The sequence below is a fragment of the Dendrobates tinctorius genome, unplaced genomic scaffold (genome assembly GCF_039654945.1).
Source record: "Dendrobates tinctorius isolate UK_male_01 unplaced genomic scaffold, ASM3965494v1 ptg000046l, whole genome shotgun sequence".
Taxonomy (NCBI): domain Eukaryota; kingdom Metazoa; phylum Chordata; class Amphibia; order Anura; family Dendrobatidae; genus Dendrobates; species Dendrobates tinctorius.
This window is the reverse complement of record NW_027361714.1, coordinates 14,488,710-14,511,109: the sequence shown is the minus strand read 5'-3', so window position 1 is coordinate 14,511,109 and position 22,400 is coordinate 14,488,710. Positions and strand designations below refer to the sequence as shown.

Here is a 22,400-nt window from a genome sequence, read left to right as displayed (position 1 = left end):
CTTCTCCTTGTCAATTTGCATATGTTCTGATTCAACTACTCTGGGATGAGATTTTGAATAAGCTCTGAAATGTAGGACAATGGAATCTTTAGTATTTTTCCATTAACCCCACTTTAACCCCTTTACCCCCAAGGGTGGTTTACAAAAGTTGTTGTCCAATTTGTCCTGATTACGCTGATACCCCATATGTAGGAGAAAACTACTATATGGGCACATGTTGGGGCTCGGAAGGGAAGTAGTGACGTTTTGGAATGCAGACTTTGATGGAATGGTCTGCGGTGTCATGTCGTATTTGGAGAGCCCCTGACGTGCCTAAACTGTGGAAACCCCCCACAAGTGACCCCATTTTGGAAACTAGACCCCCAAGGATCTTATCTAGTTGTGTGGAGAGCACTTTGAACCCCCAAGTGCTTCACAGAAGTCTATAACGTAGAGCCATAAAAATAAAAAAATCATATTTTTTTCACAAAAATGATATTTTTACCCCGAATTTGTTATTTTCCTAAGGTTAACCAAGGAAATTGGACCCCAAAAGTTGTTGTGCAATTTGTCCTGAGTAGGCTGATACCTCATATGTGGGGGTAAACCACTGTGTGGGCGCATGGCAGAGCTTGGAAGGGAAGGAGCACCGTTTGACTTCTTCAACGCAGAATTGGCTGGAATTGAAATCAGACGCTATGTAGCTTTTGGAGAGTCCCTGATGTGCCTGAACAGTGGAAACCCCCTAATTCTAACTCCAACCCTAACCCCAACACACCCCTAACCCTAATCTCAATCCTAACCCTAGCCCTAACCCTAACCCTAACGGGAAAATGGAAATAAATACTTTATTAATTGTGTTAATTTTCCCTAACTAAGAGGGTGATAAGGGGGGTTTGATTTACTATTTATAGCGGATTTTTATGTTTGGCAGCTGTCACATGCTAAAAGACGTTTTTTATTGCAAAAATAGATTTGCATCACCACATTTTGAGAGCTATAATTTTTCCATATTTTGACCCACAGAGTCACGTGAAGTCTTTTTTTTTGCGGGACAAGTTGACGTTTTTATTGTTACCATTTTCGGGCACGTGACATTTTTTGATCGCTTTTTATTCCGATTTTTGGAACGCTGTTATGAATGAGAAAACAGAAATACTAGCTAAGTCCAGAAAACCAGAGAAGTTGGCAGCTATCGGATTGCAGACCCCTGAACCTAACAACAACAACTAGCAGTAGCCGTGGGGGGTTCCTACGGTGCCCTAGACCCCTGGATCACAGCCGGAGAACTACATAGCCTAAAGACAGAAAGGAAAATTTAAACTGCCCCAGAGCTGACCCCAAAGCAATAGGCAGCCCCCAACATATAATAACGGTGAAGCAAGATGAAAAAACACTCACGCAGATAGAAAGATAGGCTGAGCAAATGATGGGGCCCAAGCTAACTAAATAGGACAGAATAGAAAAGCTGCTGTCTGCAATCCGCCAAAACCCTCTCAAAAACAAGAGCCAACAGACTGATAGGGAAAAAAGCCCTGAAGACCCTAGGCTTCAAAAAGACTATATCAGTACTCAGGTATTATCTGAAGACAGAGCAAAAAGGAATTCAGCTCACCCAGCAGGGAAAAGCAGAAATCCAGAAAAACAAGGCAAAACAAAACCAAAACACAAATGCAAAAAGTAGAGCAGAAAACTTAGCTTTTGAGGAGCAGGAATCAGACTGGTCTCCAAGAATCCCTCAGAGTAATCACCCGCAAGGCAGAAGGGCGCCGGCTGCCTTATATCCAGTCAGCAATCCCAGTCACCCAGTCATCATCATTCTGCTCAGGTGCTTTGTAATCAGCCTCACTACCTTCCTTCACCAGAAGAGGGAGTTCATCAGACCTCAATGGTGAAGGGGAAAATGAACTCACAGCAGTACCTCCCCCTTGAGGAGGGGTCACCGAACCCTCATCCACGCCGCAAAGGCGATCAGGGTGAGCCCGATGAAAGGTCTCCGTCTAGCCAGACGGGAATCCAGTATCTTCTCTACCTCATATTCCATGTTACCTTCAACTAATACAGGGTCCGGAGGTGCCACCCCAGGAACAACTGGTTCACAAACCTCTTCAACAAGGGCTAAGTGACAGCACATGTGAAAAAGACTTGGGTATACTAATAGATCACAGACTGAATATGAGTCAACAGTGTGATGCAGCAGCAAAAAAGGCAAATGCAATTCTAGGATGTATTAACAGAAGCATACAGTCTAGATCACGTGAAGTCATTATTTCCCTCTACTCCTCTTTGGTCAGACCTCATCTGGAATATTGTGTCCAGTTTTGGGCACCACATTTTAAAAAAGACATCAACAAACTGGAGCAAGTTCAGAAAAGAGCGACCAGAATGGTGACCGGTCTGCAAACCCTGTCTTATGAGGAAAGGTTGCAGGATTTGGGAATGTTTAGTTTGCAAAAGAGAAGACAGAGGAGACTTAATAGCTGTCTACAAATATCTAAAGGGCTGTCACATTGTAGAAGGATCAACTTTATTCTCATTTGCACAAGGAAAGACTAGAAGCAATGGGATGAAACTGAATGGGAGGAGACACAGATTAGATATTAGAAAAAACTTTTTGACAGTTAGAGTGATCAATGAGTGGAACAGGCTGCAACGAGAAGTGGTGAGTTCTCCTTCAATGGAAGTCTTCAAACAGAGGCTGGACAGACATCTGACTGGGATGATTTAGCGAATCCTGCTTTGAGCAGGGGGTTGGACCAGATGGCCCAGGAGGTCCCTTCCAACTCTACGATTCTAAGGACTTATGAAACACATTATGAATTTTAAATGTGACAGGAAGAGCCAAACGAAAAGAGACCGGATTAATAATCTCCAAAATCTTGTAAGGTCCAATAAATCTAGGCTTAAACTTAGAAGAAGCCACCTTCATAGCGATATTTTTTTTTGATAACCAAACCATATCACCAACCTTAAACTGGGGACCAATGGTCCTATGTCGGTTGGAAAACCGCTGGGCCTTTTCCTGGGAGAGAGATAACTTATCCACCACTTGGTCCCAGATCTGGTGCATTCTCTCCACCACAGTGTCAACACCTGGGCAGGCAGAAGGCTCCACCTGCCCTGAAGAAAATCGAGGATGAAACCCAAAGTTACAAAAAAAAGGTGAAATGAAAGTGGCAGAACTAGCTCTATTATTTAAAGCAAATTCGGCCAAGGGCAAAAATGAAACCCAATCATCCTGATCGGCGGAAATAAAACATCTCAAAAACGACTCCAAGGTCTGGTTTGTTCTCTCCGTCTGCCCATTGGTCTGAGGGTGAAAAGCAGAGGAGAAGGACAACTGAATTCCCAGCTTGGAACAGAAAGTCCTCCAAAATCTAGACACAAATTGAACTCCTCTGTCAGATACAATGTTCTCAGGAATCCCGTGCAAGCGAACCACCTGTTGCAAAAACAGGGGCACCAACTCAGAGGAAGATGGCAACTTAGGGAGTGGTACAAGATGAACCATCTTAGAGAACCTATCACAAATCACCCAAATAACAGTCATTCTCTGAGAGACAGGCATATCAGAGATGAAATCCATTGAAATATGGGTCCATGGCCTCCTGGGGACCGGCAAAGGCATCAACAACCCACTAGAGCGAGAACAAGGTTTAGACCGGGAGCAAGTCCCACAGGACTGCACAAAATTCCTGACATCACGAGACAAGGCGGGCCACCAAAAAGACCGACTCACCAGATCTCTAGTACCAAAAATACCTGGATGACCAGCTAATGCAGAGCAATGAACTTCAGACATCACTCTCTTCTTCCACTGGTCAGGAACATACAACTTTCCACTGGGACAACGTTCAGGTTTGACCTCCTGGAACTCTTCCAGAGCACGTCTCAAATCGGGCGAGATGGCAGAAAGAACTACCCCTTCGCCTAAGATGGTAGCAGGCTTGGTCACCACAGGAGAATCAGCAAAGAAGCTCCTAGAGAGGGTGTCTGCCTTGACATTCTTAGTGCCAGGAAGAAAAGAGACCACAAAATCAAAACGTGTAAAAAACAAGGCCCACCTAGCCTGTCTAGGGTTCAAGCTTTTGGCCGACTCCAGGTAAATCAAATTCTTGTGGTCAGTGAGGACCACGACTTGGTGTTTAGCTCCCTCCAACCAATGTCTCCACTCCTCAAATGCCCATTTCATGGCCAACAGTTCCCGATTCCCCACATCATAGTTACGTTCAGATGGAGAGAACTTTCAGGAAAAGAAAGCACAGGGATTCATTTTAGATGTTACAGGATTCTTTTGGGACAAAACAGCTCCTGCACCAATCTCAGAAGCGTCCACCTCTACCTGGAACGGGAGTGAGACATCAGGTTGCCGCAAAACCGGGGCAGAAGTGAATCTTCGCTTCAGCTCCTGAAAGGAAGAACCAGCCTCCGGAGACCAATTCAACACATCAGCACCCTTTTTAGTCAGATCAGTCAATGGCTTGGCAATACTAGAAAATTTTGCTATAAATTTCCGATAAAAATTAGCAAAACCCAAAAACTTCTGGAGGGCCTTCAAAGAAGTTGGCTGAACCCAATCATAAATGGCCTGTACCTTGGCCGGGTCCATTTCAATAGTTGACGGAGACAAAATAAATCCCAAAAATGAAATCCTCTGTACCCAAAAAGTCATTTCGATCCTTTGACATACAGGGAATTCTCCCTCAAGATCCAGAACACAGTCCGAACATGTTCCACATGAGAATCCCAATCCTTGGAGAAGATCAAAATATCATCCAGATAGATAATCAAAAATTTATCCACAAAGTCTCGGAAAATGTCGTTCATGAAGCACTGGAAGACAGAAGGGGCATTAGTGAGCCCAAAATGCATCACCAGGTACTCAAAATGTCCCTCCGGAGTATTAAACGCCGTCTTCCATTCATCCCCATGCTTAATGCGGATAAGATTATACGCCCCCCTGAGGTCAAGCTTGGTAAACCAGCAAGCACTTTTAACTCTGGAGAATAGATCCGAAATCAGGGGTAACGGATACTGATATTTAATAGTAATTTTGTTGAGGGCACGATAATCAATACAAGGCCTTAATGAACCATCCTTTTTGGCCACGAAAAAAAAAAACGGCACCTAAGGGTGACAAGGATGGTCTAATATGACCCTTCTCCAACGCCTCCTTAATATAGGATCGCATAGCCTCGTGCTCGGGTACAGATAAATTGAAGAGCCGACCCTTGGGAAATTTACACCCCGGGCTCAGTTTAATTGCACAGTCATAACTCCTATGAGGAGGCAAAGACGCAGACTCATTCTCACTAAATACATCCTAAAAGTCAGCCAAATAGTCAGGAACATCATGCGACTGAGGAGAGGTGGAAAAAAACGGAGCCTCACTAAGGGCACACCGACAACCCCAACTCACCACAGACACAGATTTCCAATCCAAAACTGGATTATGAATTTGCAACCAGGGAAACCCCAGAACAATGGTATCATGCAAATTTTGCAACACCAAAAATCTGCAATTTTCTTGATGGTCTGGGGCGACCCACATTACCACCTGGGTCCAAAACTGAGGTTTATTTTTCGCCAAAGGAGTAGCATCAATCCCCCTCAAAGGGATTGGCGTCCGCAGAGGTGTCATCAGAAATCCACAACGTTTAGCAAAATCCAAGTCCATTAGATTCAGGGCTGCTCCCGAATCCACAAAAGCCTTGGCGGAAAATGTGTACAGGGAGCAGATCAGAGTAATTGTCAGAAGAAACTTAGGTTGAACACCACCCACAGAAAACGTGTGTGCAAAACGTTTCTCTCGTTTAGGACAGACAGAAATAATATGCGAGGCATCTCCACAAAAAAAAACACAGCATATTACGCCTTCTGAACTCCTGACGTTGCTCCCTGGACAAAACTCTATCACATTGCATAGGTTCAGACACTTGTTCAACAGGTGGCAACACCTCTCGTGCAGTCCTGCGTTCACGTAAACACCGATCAACCTGAATGGCTAATGACATAGAATCGTCAAGACCAGAGGGAACAGGAAATCCCACCATAGTATCTTTTACGGCTTCTGACAAACCCTTCCGAAAGAGAGCTGCCAAGGCATTATCATTTCAGGTAGTAAGGACCGCCCACTTTCGGAATTTTTGACAGTACAATTCTGCAGAATCTCGACCCTGGCTCAATGCCAAAAGGGTCTTTTCAGCCTGATCAATAGCATTAGGTTCGTCATACAACAACCCCAAGGCTTGAAAAAATGCGTTCACATTAGCCAGAATAGGATCATCTGGTTTCAAAGAAAACGCCCAATCCTGGGGATCGCCACGCAGCAAAGAGATGACAATTTTAACCTGCTGCGCGGAGCTCCCTGACGAGTTAGGCTTCAAGGCAAAAAATAATTTACAATTATTTTTGAAATTCAAAAATTTAGACCGATCCCCAAAAAACACATCAGGAGTAGGGATCTTTGGTTCAGCAGCATGTGAATGAGCAAGGTAGGCGGATATTCCCCGCACTTCCGCAGCGAGCTGCTCCACACGATCAGACAATTGCTTTATCTCCATTGAGAGAAACAAAAAAAAAATTTCCCCTACGGCCTCAGAGATATAGAGGAAAAAATATACACACCTTTTTTTTTTTGCAATTCTTTCCTGCTATTGAGTACCCTAGTATCTGCGGTATGGCAGGTGATTCTGTTATGAATGAGTCACCGTAGGAGGCAAAAACAGAAATACTAGCTAAGTCCAGAAAACCAGAGAAGTTGGCAGCTATCGGATTGCAGACCCCTGAACCTAACAACAACAACTAGCAGTAGCCGTGGGGGGTTCCTACGGTGCCCTAGACCCCTCGATCACAGCCGGAGAACTACATAGCCTAAAGACAGAAAGGAAAATCTAAACTGCCCCAGAGCAGACCCCAAAGCAATAGGCAGCCCCCAACATATAATGACGGTGAAGCAAGATGAAAAAACACTCACACAGATAGAAAGATAGGCTGAGCAAATGATGGGGCCCAAGCTAACTAAATAGGACAGAATAGAAAAGCTGCTGTCTGCAATCCGCCAAAACCCTCTCAAAAAACAAGAGCCAACAGACTGATAGGGAAAAAAGCCCTGAAGATGCTAGGCTTCAAAAAGACTATATCAGTACTCAGGTATTATCTGAAGACAGAGCAAAAAGGAATTCAGCTCATCCAGCAGGGAAAGGCAGAAATCCAGAAAAACAAGGCAAAACAAAACCAAAACACAAATGCAAAAAGTAGAGCAGAAAACTTAGCTTTTGAGGAGCAGGAATCAGACTGGTCTCCAAGAATCCCTCAGAGTAATCACCCGCAAGGCAGAAGGGCGCCGGCTGCCTTATATCCAGTCAGCCATCCCAGTCACCCAGTCATCATCATTCTGCTCAGGTGCTTTGTAATCAGCCTCACTACCTTCCTTCACCAGAAGAGGGAGTTCATCAGACCTCAATGGTGAAGGGGAAAATGAACTCACAACAGGACGCAGAATGAACGAAAACCAGCATTTCTTGAATTTCTTTGGGGGGGGGCATTTACACCATTCCACATGTGGTAAAATTGATAAAGTGATTTTATTCTTTGGGTCAGTACAATTACAGTGATACCTCATTTATATAATTTTTTTATGTTTTGGCGCTTTTATACAGTAAAAGCAATTTTATATAAAAATAATTATTTTTGCATCGCTTTATTCTGCGAGCTATAAATTTTTATTTTTTCCTGATGACACTGTATGGTGGCTTGCTTTTTGCAGGAGAAGATGACGTTTTAAGTAGTACCATGGTTATTTATATCCTAGTTTTTGGATCTCGTTATTGCACTTTTTGATCGGCGGTATGATGATAAAGCATTGTTTTTTGCCTTGTTTTTTTTGAAGGGGTTCACTAAAGGGGTTACCCAGTGACACAGTTTTATAGGGCGGGTCGTTACGGATGCGGCGATACTAAATATGTGTACTTTTATTGTTTTTTTATTTATAAAAAAAATATTTATTAGGGAGTATTTTTTTTTAATTTATTTAGCAATTTTTAAAAAATTATTTTTACATTTTTTCTTTTTTTTTACTTTATTACTTTGTCCCAGTGTGGGACATTAATACATTGTGTAAGATCGCTGATCTGGCACTTTGCATAGCACTGTGTCAGATCAGCCATCTGACAGGCAGTGCAGGAGGCTTTCTCAGCAGGCACTGAGAAAGCTGCCTCTCTGCAGGACCCGGAAGGCCCCCGTGACCATCTTGGATCCGGGGGCCTGCAGGGAGGAGGCCCACGGAACAACGTTAGCACATCGCGTTGTTCCGAGGGGCTCAGGGAAGCATACAGGGAGCCCCCTAACTGCGCGATTCTTCCCTATGCCCCCAGTACATTGCGATCATATTTGATTGCAGGGTACCAGGGGTTAATGTGCCGGGAGTGGTTCGTGACCTCTCCTGGCACAAAGTGCCGGTGTTAGCTGTGATAATCAGCTGTCACCCAGCCGCAATCAGCTGCGCTCCCCCCGAGATCGCTATGACGTACCATCCCGTCCATGGGCATACGGGCCCAGGGCACCTGGACGGGATAGTACGTCAGATGTCAGAAAGGGGTTAAAACTGAAGTCCACTCAGTTGGTGCAAGTAATTACAGTTAAAACCAGAAGTTTACTTACACTATATGAAAAGACACATATGCATGTTTTTCTCAATAACTGACATTAAATCAGAATAAACCTTTCCTGTTTTAGGTCAATTAGGATTACCATAATTATTAATATTTGCCAAATGCCAGAATAATGAGAGAGAATGCTTTAGGGCATTTGTATTACTGCAAAGTCAAAAATTTACATACACTAATATTACTATGCCTTTCAACAATTCTGGACTGCCCATATGATGATGTCATGTGTTTGAAAGTTTCTGATAGGTTTTTTTTGTCAATGTTTGAGTTAGAGACACACCTGTGGATGAATTTTAGTGCATACATGAAACACACTGCTTCTTTGTGTAGTATCATGGGAATTTCTAAAGAAATCAGCCAAAATATCAAGAAGAGAATTGTTGACTTGCACAAGTCTGGCTCATCTTTGGGTACAATTTCAAGATACCTGAAAGTGCCTCGTTCATATGTACAAACAATTATACGCAAGTACAAACCAGATGGGAATGTCAAGCCATTATACCGCTCAGGAAGGAGAGTTCTGTGTCCCAGAGATGAATGTTCTTTGGTCCAGCATGTGTATATCAACCCATGGACAAAAGCAAAAGACCTCTTGAAGATGATGGCGGAAGCAGGTAAGATTGTGTTAATATCCACAGTGAAACGAGTACTGTATCAACATGGGCTGAATGGCCTCTCTGCCAGGGAGAAGCCATTACTCCAAAAGAACCATAAAAAAGCCATATTAATGTTTGCAAATGCACACAGGAACAAAGACCTTAATTTTTGGAGACATGTCCTGTGGTCTAATGAACCTAAAATTGAACTTTTTTTTGCATAATGACCATTGTTCTGTTTGGTGGAAAAAGGGAGAAGCCTAAGAACATCATCCCAACTGTGAAACATGGGGGTGGCAGCATCATGTTGTGGGGTTGTTTTGCGGCAAGAGGGACTGGTGCACTTCCCAAAATAGATGGCTCCATGAGAAAAGAAGATTATGTGGCAATACTGAATCAACATCTCAACACATCAGCCAGGAAATTAAAGATTGGTTGGAAATGGTCTTCCAAATGGACAATGACCCAAAGCATACTGCCAAAATGGTATCAAAGTTGTAGTAGTCAATGTTTTAGAGTGTCCATCACAAAGACCTAATCTCAGTCCTATTGAAAATGTATGGGCAAAGCTGAAAAGGCCGGTGCGAGCAAGGCGACCAACAAACCTGGATCTGTTACACCAGTTTTGTCAGGAGGAATGGGCCCAAATTCCAATCAACTATTGTGAGATGCTAGTGGAATGGTATCCCAAACGTTTGACCCAAGTCATTCAGTTTAAGGGCAATGTTACCAAATACTAATGAAATGTATGTAAACTTTTGACTTTGCAGTAATAAAAATGTCTTAAAACATTCTCTCATTATTCTGGCATTTGGCAAATAATAATAAGTATGGTAATCTTTATTGACCTAAAACAGGAAAGGTTGATTCTGATTTCATGTCAGATAGTGAGAAAAACATACATATATGTCTTTTTAAATAGTGTATGTAAACTTCTGGTTTCAACTGTAGATCATCAACAGACAATTGCAAATCTCTACCAGAAAGTTCTTCTTTGATCTGACTGGCTATGTTGGCATAGAGCAAAGCCAGAAGTGTATGATTGTTCCAAGCCAATTCAGGAGACAGGGTATGTAACAGGATGGCATAATGTCCAATAGAGTTAGTCCCTTGTCTAAGCCAGACCTTGATGATTAAACACTCTATGGAAGGCACACAGAAAGCATTGTAGATAATACAACATAGGATCGTCCTTTTCAAACAATTGTGTGGCTCAAGACAAAGTATCTCCATTTAAAAAAAAATATGCCAATATTGACAGGTCAGTAAGAAATTACTTGTTAAAAAATTCCAAGTGCAGTGGGCATTGGTTCACAAAGCTTCAACAGGTCTTAGAATCTCCATCAAAATGGGCAGGAGTAGGCAAATGTGGAGATGTTCCCCCCAAAAAATGTCCTAGGTTAAGACATTGTGGAAGCTGTTGAGGAGCCAGAGTTGTAACCACAATAGTTTGAGGCAGTGCATCCATGAGAGCTGAGAGGTCATGTATAGCTTGGACAACTTCCCATTGATATTATAGAAAGTTGCATAACCAGTTAAGATAATTCCTTCAAATCCAATTGCAATAATATTCATGCTGTTGCACCTTGGAATCCATGGTCTGAATCTTATGCTATTGGATCATCTTCTGAGGTGGATTATTTAAACCATTGGTAATGGGGAGGGACAAGCAGACGGGACTTGCCAGATGGCACGTGGATGATATGCTGAATGGCAGGTAGTAAGGCAGTTAAGAAAACACCAAAGACACAGAAGCCATGATTGTAAACATACACAGGAATTGAAGATGTATGATCAGTCCATGACATGCAGCAAGCAATTGGTAAAAGACAAAATTGTTTGCGATCAGTAGACAGATTGTCCTTGTCATAGATGAAGGCAGCAGTGATAAATAAGCAAACTGAATTTGGTAGAGAATAGACACACTATTGCAATAATGTTTGTAGTGTGAACAACACCAGACAAGAAATTCTTCTGCTTATTGCAAAAGAAGGGTCAACTGAAAGTCTGAGCCAGCCTTGAAGTTCAGATAGTTGATTCTTAGCTGACAGAAATGGTGATGGGGATGCTAAACAACATGGCAACTGGATATAAATCTTACTGAATACTCAAAACACACATAGAGTAGCTGTCTGAATTGGCAATAAAAGGCCTTGAGTGCTGATGTCACAGGCCTTTTCAGGCGACGGGGAAACTGAAAAATTTGACACAGACCACAGCAAAGAGAGGTGGCTTTAGAATATGGGAGCAGGGCCCAACCCTGGAGCAGAGAGAGAAGAGTAACATATAGCTTATAAAACATGGACTATACATGACTTCAGCTTCGTGGGAAGCTGAGACTGGGTGACATTTCAATCTTAGGAAGATATGCATCTGAGTTAGTGTGAGATGTGCAGGACTTCAACTTTGAGGAAGTTGGAGATCTGTGGATGGTGGGAGATTGGCAGCACTTTCACCAGGAAAGTGATCTGTTTGTTCTAGTTCTGTAAAACTGTAAGCTTAATGGAGAACTAGTAGAAGGTAAAGAGAAAAGGTTATCTCAATGTGTTCTTGGGTGTTAAACCCAATGATTACAGAGTAAGTAGAAATTTTCAAGTGTTGCATGTTGCACTGCAGGTCAGACTTGACTTTGTACAAGTATAGGTGGTTTGTTTGAAGGTAACATTGACCTGCACAGTGTTAGGCCCGTTTCACACGTCAGTGGCTCTGGTACGTGTAGTGACAGTTTTCTCATGTACCAGAGATATTGACTCACATAGACCCATTCAAATGAATGGGTCTATGCAGATTTCAGCGTGTTTTCAAGGACCGTGTGTCTGTGTGCAAAACACACAGACATGTCCATTTTGACCAGGACACACGGGCCGCAACATGTGCAGCACACGTGCACATGGAGAACAGTATACACTGTCCTCTGGGAGCACGGACGGCCGCTGGGGAAGAAGCGGCTACTGTAAGCTCTGGTCTCCTGCATGTGGTGCTGAACGCGGCTGTCATTATTCTCCCCTGCTCTGCTGGCAACAGTACGAGCAGGGAAGAATGAATGAAAAAAAATGACGTGGAGTCCTCCTTATATTTTGAACCAACCCAGCAAAGCTAGCAGGTGCGGACTGCTATTCTCAGGTTGGTAAGGGGCCATGAATATGGGTTCCACCAGCCTAAAAACAGCAGCCTATTAGATGCGCCTATTCTGGAGCTTTGTTGGGTTCTTCCCACTTGCCCTGTAGGGGTGGCAAGTGGGGTAATAAGGGGTTAATGTCACCTTTCTATTGTAAGGTGACATTAAGCCCGGCTTAGTAATGGAGAGGTGTCAATAAGACACCTATCCATTACTAATCCGATAGTAAGAAAAGGGTTAAATAAACACACACAGTAAGAATAAAGTCTTTTAATGAAACAATACACCACACATTTTTTTCCTCTTTATTACACTGCTAATCCCTTCTTGAATCCCTTGATCTCCTTTCAAAAAATGAAGAGAAAAACAACAAACAACAATATACCAGACCTGTCCGGCGCTCAGTCAAGTCCCATGGCATAAATCCATATCTGGGGGTTAATCAGTTTACACCCGGAGCGGTGCTAATGCCACTGCTCGGGCTGTAAACTACTGGGTAATGAATGGGAAACAGCACGCACAGGCTCAGTGACTAGCGGTGATGTCACTGAGTCTGTGTTCGCTGGCGGCATGAACTCCTGTGACCTCAGCACCATGGGAAAATGATGATGCTTTTTTTTTTTCTGTGTTTTTTACAGGAGGTCAAGGGATTCAAGATGGGATTAGCAGTGTAATAAAGATGGAAAAATATGTGGTGCATTGTTTCATTAAAAGACTTTATTCTTACTGTGTGTGTATTTATTTAACCCTTTACTTACTATAGGATTAATAATGGATAGGTGCCTTATTGACACCTCTCCATTACAAAGCTGGGCTTAATGTCACCTTGGGCAGCTGCGGGCTGCTGTTTTTAGGCTGGGGGGGGCCATGTTCATTGCCCCTTACCAGCCTGAGAATAGCAGCCCGCACCTGTTAGTTTTGCCGAGTTGGTTCAAAATATAAGGGGGACCCCACATTGTTTTATTTTCATTCGCTCTTCCCTGCTCGCGCTGTTGCCGGCAGAGCAGGGAGAATGACAGCCGCGTTCAGCACCACCTGCAGGGGAACAGGGCTTACTGTAATGCCACTTCCCCGGTGGCCGTCCGTGTGGTACTGATGCGGCACAAGGGCGGCACTCGTGTGCCACATGAATGTGCCACACAGACACACGGATACTGATATCTCCGGTACCGTGTTTTCCGGTACTGGAAATATCTGGACGTGTGAAACCACCCTTAGTAAGTGTGAAGTACTCATAAAATTATACTATACCTAAAGCCTGACTTATCTTAGAAATTCATTTAGAAATGTTTCTGTTAATACAATTTTAGAATTACAATCTGCATTGTAGAATATAGCCTTCATAAAATACCAACCAGTCCAGCATACTTCTTTGTCAGGGCTTCCAGCTTCTCTTCGGGTGTGTTCAGTTTGTTCAGGCTTTGGGCCAGAAGAGCAGCCTCTTTACCTTAAAATATAAAATATAACATTTCTTAAATATATGGGCTAATACTATTACAATTTACAGATGCAGCAAAAGTTAAATTGACAATAACTTATCACATTACATACCATTAAAAGGAACCAATGCAAAATCAGAAATATGTAGCAAGGAAGCTCTACGCTTCAAATTAAGTAGTCAAGTAAATAAGGACATATGAGTGCAGCTCAAAGGGATCCCATTACTGTGTGTGATGCAAGAAACTCACACGGGTCTCTCGCATCAACACTCGGCACTGCCGCCGGCACTCAGGACCGGAGCTGCGGCAGCATGTATTTCTATGCAGTCGCAGTTCCGGTCCTGAGTGCCAGCAGTAGCGCCGGGTGTTGATGCGAGAGACTTGTGCGAGTTTCTCGTATCACACACAGTAGTGTGATGCTGGCCTAAGGCTGTGTTCACATGTTGCATTTTTTCAGCGTTTTTTTCTCTGCAGGCAAAATCTGCTCTCTTGCCAATAAAAAAGCAACATCAAAAAAGCAGGTTTTGTGTGTTTGCCAAGATTTTTGCTGTGCTTTTTCACTTTTTTTTACTGTAAGTTTGTCAGCATACATTTATCTCCTGTGGATGATCACAAAGTTTAGTGCACGAAAAAAAAAATGTAATTCAGCTTCATCAGGTTTTGGCACCAGAAACGCAGTAAAATCTGATACTTGCATTTTTTGCTGTGTTTTTGCACTACCCATTGGGTGAAAAATGCTGAAAAACCGCTCAAAGAAGTGACATGTTGCATTTTACAAAAATGCAGCTCTTCGACAAAACAGTCAGGAAAAAAAAACAATCTGTGCGCGTGAGATTTCTGAAATCTCATAGACTTTGTTGGAACTGTGAAACGCTGCTGAAAATTTGGATAAAAAATGCAGCAAAAACGCAACATGTGAACATTGCCTAAATGTGTATGGGTTACAACTGGGCCTTGAGACTTACATTAAAGGGTTTGTTGAATCTTCTGATAAAAGTCTGCACTCACTGTATGGGACTGCAGACTGCTGAATCCTGACAGTGTGCATTGCATGGGTAATGTCGGTGAAAGCAGGCAGTCAAGTGACCACAAGTATGCAATTTGCATACTTCTGCCCACATTCGTGCAAAATATGCTTCTCTACCCTCAATGCCAGTGAATTGAGTGAATTTGAGAATGTGACCCCATGTACAGTATGTGAATGGCATACTTGCGGAAACATGACCCTTTTGCTCTCTCTAGCAATACTTGAGAATCCTGACAGTGTACATACCACATGCTGTCAGGATTCAGAGGTCTACAGACATATTGAGTGATGGCAGACTTTTATCAGATGACAACTCCTTTAACAGTTCCTTTGCCATATAAGAAGATGCCAGTGCTTTAAATGGAGTATGGTAGTTGGTGGGTCCATTGGTTTTAAGGCATAAGGGAAAACATACATATTTTAGAAGTTAAGTGCTATATATGACGATTGCACATGGTCGTGTATGTACAATACTCACTGTTGTACTCAGTTTGTATGTTAGCCTATTCATATACTGTATGTTAGAAAACCTAAGCAGTCAAAGTAGCCATGATGTGATGTATTCTTTAATAGTCCATAGATTATAATGTGGTTATATGCAATCAATAGCTTTTCTGACAAGTATAGAAAGATATCTTCTTGCTGAAAGGATATAATTCCCACTAGAGAATTAGCAAGCATCACATCAGCTATCCTCAGTCTTTCCTTATCTGTAAAGGTGGATGACAAGAAGAAACAAAGGTGGTTTCATTTGTTTAATTTGTGTTTTTGTGTTCAAACTACAGTATGTGACGATATCTCCAGTGAGGGACAAGAGCTTTTTCTAGCTTTTGTTTTCTGAAGGCAGTTTGCCTTTTGTAATGTAATCTTCTTTTGGTTTACGATTGGTCATTACAATAGAATATTACAAGAATCGCTAATAATTTTAAGATATGGCCGCGTTGTTAGCCATTTAAACATCACAGTCACTCTATGACTATAGCATTTGGATGGACTCGCACTCGTGTGATCGCGTGCACTAACTCCCATTGGTTCCTCTACTATGCGATCGTGAGTGACCTTATGGGTTACTATGAGACACCCATTGTTGTCATCTTGGTCCTATTATGAAGCTCGGTTGTAGGTCTAGCGCCATAGGAGACTGAAATGTTCACTATATGCTGCAATAGTGTGGTATTGCAGATCATAGTATGAGCAATCAAATGATCATAGATTGAAGTGCCTGAAGGGGACTAAAAAATAATGTAAAGAATAAATCATAAGTTTTTATATATCTATATATATAAAATTAAGTGCATGTGTGTGTGTGTATATCAGCCACGCCAACTCCATATAGCAACCAATCACTAAGCATCTTTCATTTCACCAGAGCTGTTTAAAAGAAGCTGAGCTGTGATTGGTTGCGATGAGCAACAGTTTTCCTTGTTGACAGTTGTGGTAACTGAGGCCTATTATTCTTATCATTTCTATGGTGCTATCGTGTGGCGCCCCCAGGAGTATGGTCGCCACAGTGGCATTGCCTTCCTCCTAGGGAGTGTGATGTCAAGCTTGGAAGCAATAAAGGATCTCTTTGGCAGTTAACCACAACACATAACACAGTTTCCATTCCAGGTCAGCAGAGGGAGCTCTGAACCAAAACTGGGGAAAGAGCTACTCTCTGGGGGCCAGGAAGGGGAAATTAGGAGTTCGAGTGAGGAGGGCAACGTGTGTGGACGTGGAGGAGAAGAGCTGGGAGATTGAGCAGAGAGATCTGGCTCATTCCCAGCTATAGCACATGATCTGGAGCCCGGTCTCCAATGCTGTACGGACACTGATGGTCCTGCAACAGAAACCGGAGGAATAGGAAGCTGTAAATGCTCTATTCCCACATAAGACTCGGAGGCACAACAGCGACGTGTGAGCCAGAAGAGGAAGACTACAGCTGTCTGCCATACGAGGGAGTTCTAAAGAGAATAAGCAAGTGGAACTTCAGTGTAACACAGTACTGCAAGTACTTAAAAATAAGCACTAGGAAGGAGACCACACAACATCTGCATAGAGAGATTCCTAAGTTGCTTCCAGGCTAGCCAGCTCCTGTGCCATCTGTAATCTGGACCCTGGACTGCATTTGCCAAGCAAAGTAAAGGTAAAGAAACTGCACCCTGTTGTGTCCTTGCCTTCTTCCTGCAACCCCATCAGCACGGCTACATCTCTGTGCCAGACACTACACCCTCTTCCTCAACACCTATCCTCACTGCCCTGGGATTACTGCCCTGCCTGTGGAGGGCCACAACATCATAGCTGCACCATACCATCTGTCCCAGAGGATCTGTCTGCAGCATCGGCTTAACATCTTCATTGCCGAACACCACAGGTGGCATCACGAATCATTCACTCATAAACTTTATTCCATCACTTAATCCCTTTTACATGGGTGCCCAGGGCCACGGACCGGGTCACCGCTGCTGTGACATTCCCCTTTGACAGACTGGCTCGGTACCGAGTACGCCACAGCCCTGGGAGGGCGACCCATTTTGGCGTCATGAACAGGATTTACGGAGCCCGGTGTCCCGGGTCCTGGGTGCCAGAGACTGTGTTGTGTGCCACAGACTGTCAGTGCCATCGCCGCCATTATCCCGCTGCTTGGCGCGCGTGGGAAACCAAGGGGGCAGGCCGTCATGGGCTGAGCCAGCCGAAAAGCGCGAAAAAGTGAAGTGCTGAGCGGGAAGAGGCCAGCACGCGAGAAGTGAGAAGCGGAGGCCTGCAGCCCCGGCGTCCCCCCCAATCGTCCAGCCGGAGGAGCGGTAACCGGTAAGCCAGTGCAACCCAGGGCCTGGCCCACGTTAACTAGGGGGAAGAAAATGTCTGAAGCAAGAGCAGACGCAGCGGCGGACGCCACTGCAAACCCCACAGCGCCACAAGCTGCAGGGCGCAGCGCAGCTGCGGCTCCCATAGTGCCGCTGCATCCAGCAGCCAGCGCTGCCTCCACAGCGCCACCAGAATCAGCGCCCACCGCAGCAGTCCCCATAATGCCGCTGTCCATGCCCTATATACCAGGAGTGGCCTGGCTACCGCAGTACTCAGGTGAGTCACATACCCTGAGACTGTGCAGTTTGTTTGAGGTGTATCCTCTGTCTGAAAGCCAGAAAATGAACATCCTTATTGGGCAGCTCACTGGTGCAGCGCAAAGGGAAGTAAAAGCCTGGCAGGACACTGATAAAGAGACTGTTAAAAAGATTCTGGCTAAGCTAAGAAGCACCTTTGACACTCGTACTGCAGCTGAAATAAAGATGAGATTCTTTGGGTGTAAGCAGAGAGCGCAGGACAGTATACGGGACTATGCTCTTAACCTGCAGGAGGCGCTGCGAGCCATAAAGCAGATTGACCCAGACAGTGTGAAAGATGGAGACAGACTGTTAAAGGAGCAATTTATTGAGGGCCTCTGATCCAGTACCCACAGAGCACAGCTGCGCATCATAGCCCTACAAAACCCTGACCTAGACTTTGCAGACTTCAAAGACAGGGCTATTCGGGTGCCGCATGAACCAAACGTCAGCCATCCGGCGCCCCCTAGGCGCCCAGCGATCACATACCATCAAGAAGCAGCATCTTTCCCTCTTAGCCTGGTGGAGGCTGATGCACAGACTCTGGACAAAGACCCTTCTGCCGAACTGCGTCTTCAGGTCCAAGAGCTGACCAAAAATATGGCTGCACTTGCCAAAACTGTGCAGTCCCTGCAGGTGTCATCAAAGGAGAAGATCCAGCTGGCCTCCAGTCCAGAGAATGTCCCATGGCTACGGAAGAAGAGGATCCCGCCACGCCAAGGGAGAGACAACGATCGCTATAACCAGAACGGACGTCCCATCTGTTGTCACTGCCACAAGGCAGGCCACATTGCAAGTTCTGTTATTTAAACGAGCAACCCCTGGGGCAGAAGGCCAACCCACAGGAGTAGGACCACAAGGCCCAAAGAACTGGCGAGCCAAGTATGTTGGAGGGTGACCGGTCCTCCCAGTGGTGATTGACAGCATCCCCATGAACGCTTTGCTGGACACTGGCTCTCAGGTGACAACTATGCCATATATCCTGTACAAGCGGTATTGGGCTGACTCTGAACTTACTCGCGGCCCAAGTGATAAACTGACAGTAGTTGCCAGCAATGGTCAGTCTTTGCCGCAAGTAGGATGTAAAGAGATTACTATTAAAGTGGGGCGAGTAGAGTTAAAATCTCAAGGTCTGATAGTTGTAGACATTGATCGACGAGAATGTAACCCAATGATGACCTTAGGTACTAATGTGATTGAAAATTGTCTTGCCGAGGTTATTGTTTTGATGCAACAGGTGGCTGAGACTGCTGGTTCCAGTGAACAACGAGTCCTGCAGAAGGAGATCAAGGCCCTGATGCAAAGACAGCAGGTAGAACTCTCTGGCGGAGAAATTGGCAGCGTCAGAGTGAGTGATTCTTTCCCCATTGCGATACCCCCCAGATGTGAAATGTTAATTTAGTGTCAGGCAGCCATAGGCCTCAGAGGAAAAGATTACCAAGCATTGGTAGAGCCAGTGTACTCTGATAGCCAGCCCACTGTCCTGACAGCCAGAGGGGTAGTTGATGTCCGCAAAGGGAGAGTACCTGTACGCCTCTTGAATTGTGGGGAGGAGGAGGCCACAATACCTCGGTATGCCACAGTTGCTAAGCTGCTTACTGTCAGTAACAATGCAATACGGGCAGCAGAGCTCTTGGTCTCATCCGACCAGGTGGAGGACAATGACTCTGTAAAGCAGCTAGAGGAGTGGTGTCAGCAGCTGCATGTGGGAACTGACTCCACCCCTCCATACCAAAAGAGTGGGGTTTACCGAGTGACTCAGGAGTATGAGCGGATATTCAGTAAACACCCTCTAGACTTTGGGAAGGCAAAAGGGGTTCAACACCATATCCCCACTGGAGATCATCCACCCATTAAAGAAAGGTACCAGCCTATACCCCCAACACAATACCAATGTGCCAAAAGTATGTTGCGGGAAATGAAGGAGGCTGGGGAGATCAGAGACAGTTGTAGCCCCTGGGCAGCTCCAATAGTCTTTGTGAAAAAGAAAGATGGTACCATGAGAATGTGTGTTGATTACAGAAAAATTAACAGCATTACACATAAGGATGCCTACCCATTACCCAGAATTGAGGAGTCATTAGCCGCACTTAAAACTGCTAACTATTTTTCCACCTTAGATCTCACTAGTGGGTATTGGCAGGTTCCCGTGGCAGAGGCAGACAAGGAGAAAACAGCATTTACTACACCAATGGGTCTCTGCGAGTTCAACTACATGCCGTTCGGGCTCTGCACCGCCCCAGGGACATTTCAACGGCTAATGAAGTGCTGTCTTGGACACAAGAACTTCAAGACAGTTCTGTTGTACCTTGATGATGTCATTGTTTTCTCCAAGACTTATGAAGACCATCTGAAGCACCTGGCTGAGGTGTTTGAAGCCTTGTCCAACTTTGGCCTGAAAGTGAAGCCATCCAAATGCCACCTCCTGAAGCGCAAGGTACAGTACCTCGGTCATGTAGTGAGTGCAGAAGGTGTGGCACCGGATCCTGACAAAGTCACTGTCATCCGGGACTGGCAGAAGCCCAGCAACCTCCATGAAGTACGTCAATTCCTCGGGTTGGTAGGCTACTACCGAAGGTTCATCAAAGGCTTCACTGAGATAGCCACCCCTATGCAAAATCTTCTGGTGGGCCAACCCAAGAAAGCCAGGAAGAAGAGTCCTACATTTGTATAGAATGAGGAACTGGAGAGGTCCTTCACTTGACTGAAGATAGCTCTCACAGGAGATGAAGTTCTGGCCTACCCAGATTATGACCAACCATTTTTTCTGTATACTGATGTCAGCAACGTGGGACTGGGAGCGGTACTGTCACAGGTACAGAATGGCAAAGAAAGAGTGATCTACGCCAGCAGGAAGCTTCGTCCCATTGAAAGGAACCCTGACAACTACAGTTCCTTCAAACTGGAGTTCCTCGCCATAGTCTGGGCTGTGACTGAATGATTCAAGCATTACCTAGCTTCAGCCAAGTTTACCATCTTCACGGACAACAACCCATTGACTAACTTGGAGACTGCAAAGCTAGGCACACTGGAGCAGCGATGGATGGCCCGGCTGTCTAACTATAAATTCACCATCAAGTACCGAGCGGGGCACAAGAATGCCAATGCTGATGCGCTGTCCAGAATGCCCAATCTGCCAGATGCAGGAGAAGACCCTGAGGCACTCGAAGAAATAGAGTTACCTGCCTTCCACCGGCCAATTGCGGCCCAACGTGCCCAAGGAGTGAGAAACAGACGGTCTATCGTGAAAGAGGCCACCCTAAATCCATTGCCTCATCATGACTGGGCAGAAACCCAGGATAGCGACCCCGCAGTCCGTCTGGTAAAGGAGCTACTGTCACAAGCTGACTCACGCCCAGATCCAGATGCTCCTGAAGAAACCCAGCAGTTGTGGAAGGAAAGAGGCCGGCTGTTCATCTATGAGGGAAAGCTATGCCGGAAGAGTATCAATGCCCACACTCATGAGTTGGTCTGGCAAGTGGTAGTCCCAAAGAGGGAGGCATCAATGGTCTTGGAAGCATACCACAATAGAGCTGGACACTTCGGATGGAGAAGTTGGAGGCCTTGCTCTGGGAGAGATTCTATTGGGCTGGTATGAGGAAAGCCATTGAAAATTGGTGCCGGGAGTGTGGACAATGTAACGTGCGCAGAAAGGACCGTAACAGCCAGCGAGCTCCTTTGCAGCCAATAATAACCAAACAGCCACTTGAGTTGGTAGCCCTGGACCATGTGAAGCTGGTTCCAAGCCGTTCAGGCTACATTTATGCTCTTACCATCGTTGACCACTACTCAAGATTCCTGGTAGTTGTGCCTGTCAAGGATCAAACAGCCAGGACAGCAGCCAGAGAATTCCAGCAGCACTTTTGACGACCACATGGATATCCCGAGCGAGTGCTAACAGATCAAGGTCCAGACTTTGAGGCAGAAGTGTTCCAGGAATTCTGCAACTTGTACTGTTGCAAGAAGATCAGGACAACACCGTACCATCCACAGACCAATGGCATGTGTGAAAAGATGAATCAGGTGGTGATCGACCTACTGAAGACCTTGCCTTTGGAAGAGAGGAACCTGTGGCCAGAGAAGTTACCAGATCTGGTAGACCTCTACAATCACATTCCTGTGAATTCCACCAACTGCACTCCAGCCTACCTAATGAGAGCGAGGCCTGGCAAGCTGCCTATTGATTTGGATATGGGAGTCCTGACACCTGAGGTAACATCACCAGATGCTGACTGGGATACAGAGCGGCAGCAGCAGTACCGTAGAGTACAAAAGTGTGTAGAAAAGTGTCTAGCTCAGGCGAGACAAAAACAGGAAAAAAAGAACTACAATCGACATGCACCTGCAGTTCCCTTGTCACCAGGAGAATAAGTCCTAAAGAGGAAAAGAAGGATGCATAAATTGGATGACTAATGGGAAGCTGAACCCTACACCGTCTTACCATCAAACTTTGACAACACCAAAGTGTGCCTTATCAGTAAGGATGGAG

At 44.9% G+C, this 22,400-nt stretch overlaps 1 protein-coding gene across 1 annotated transcript in view; it reads right to left on the bottom strand.

The window, feature by feature from the left end:
* TXLNB (taxilin beta) overlaps positions 1–22,400 on the bottom strand; it is a 269,051-nt gene that overhangs the window by 146,924 nt on the left and 99,727 nt on the right. The window contains exon 3 of the mRNA XM_073575698.1: positions 13,718–13,809. Within this exon, the coding sequence (XP_073431799.1) occupies positions 13,718–13,809 (92 nt within the window). The remainder of the gene's footprint in view (positions 1–13,717; positions 13,810–22,400) is intronic.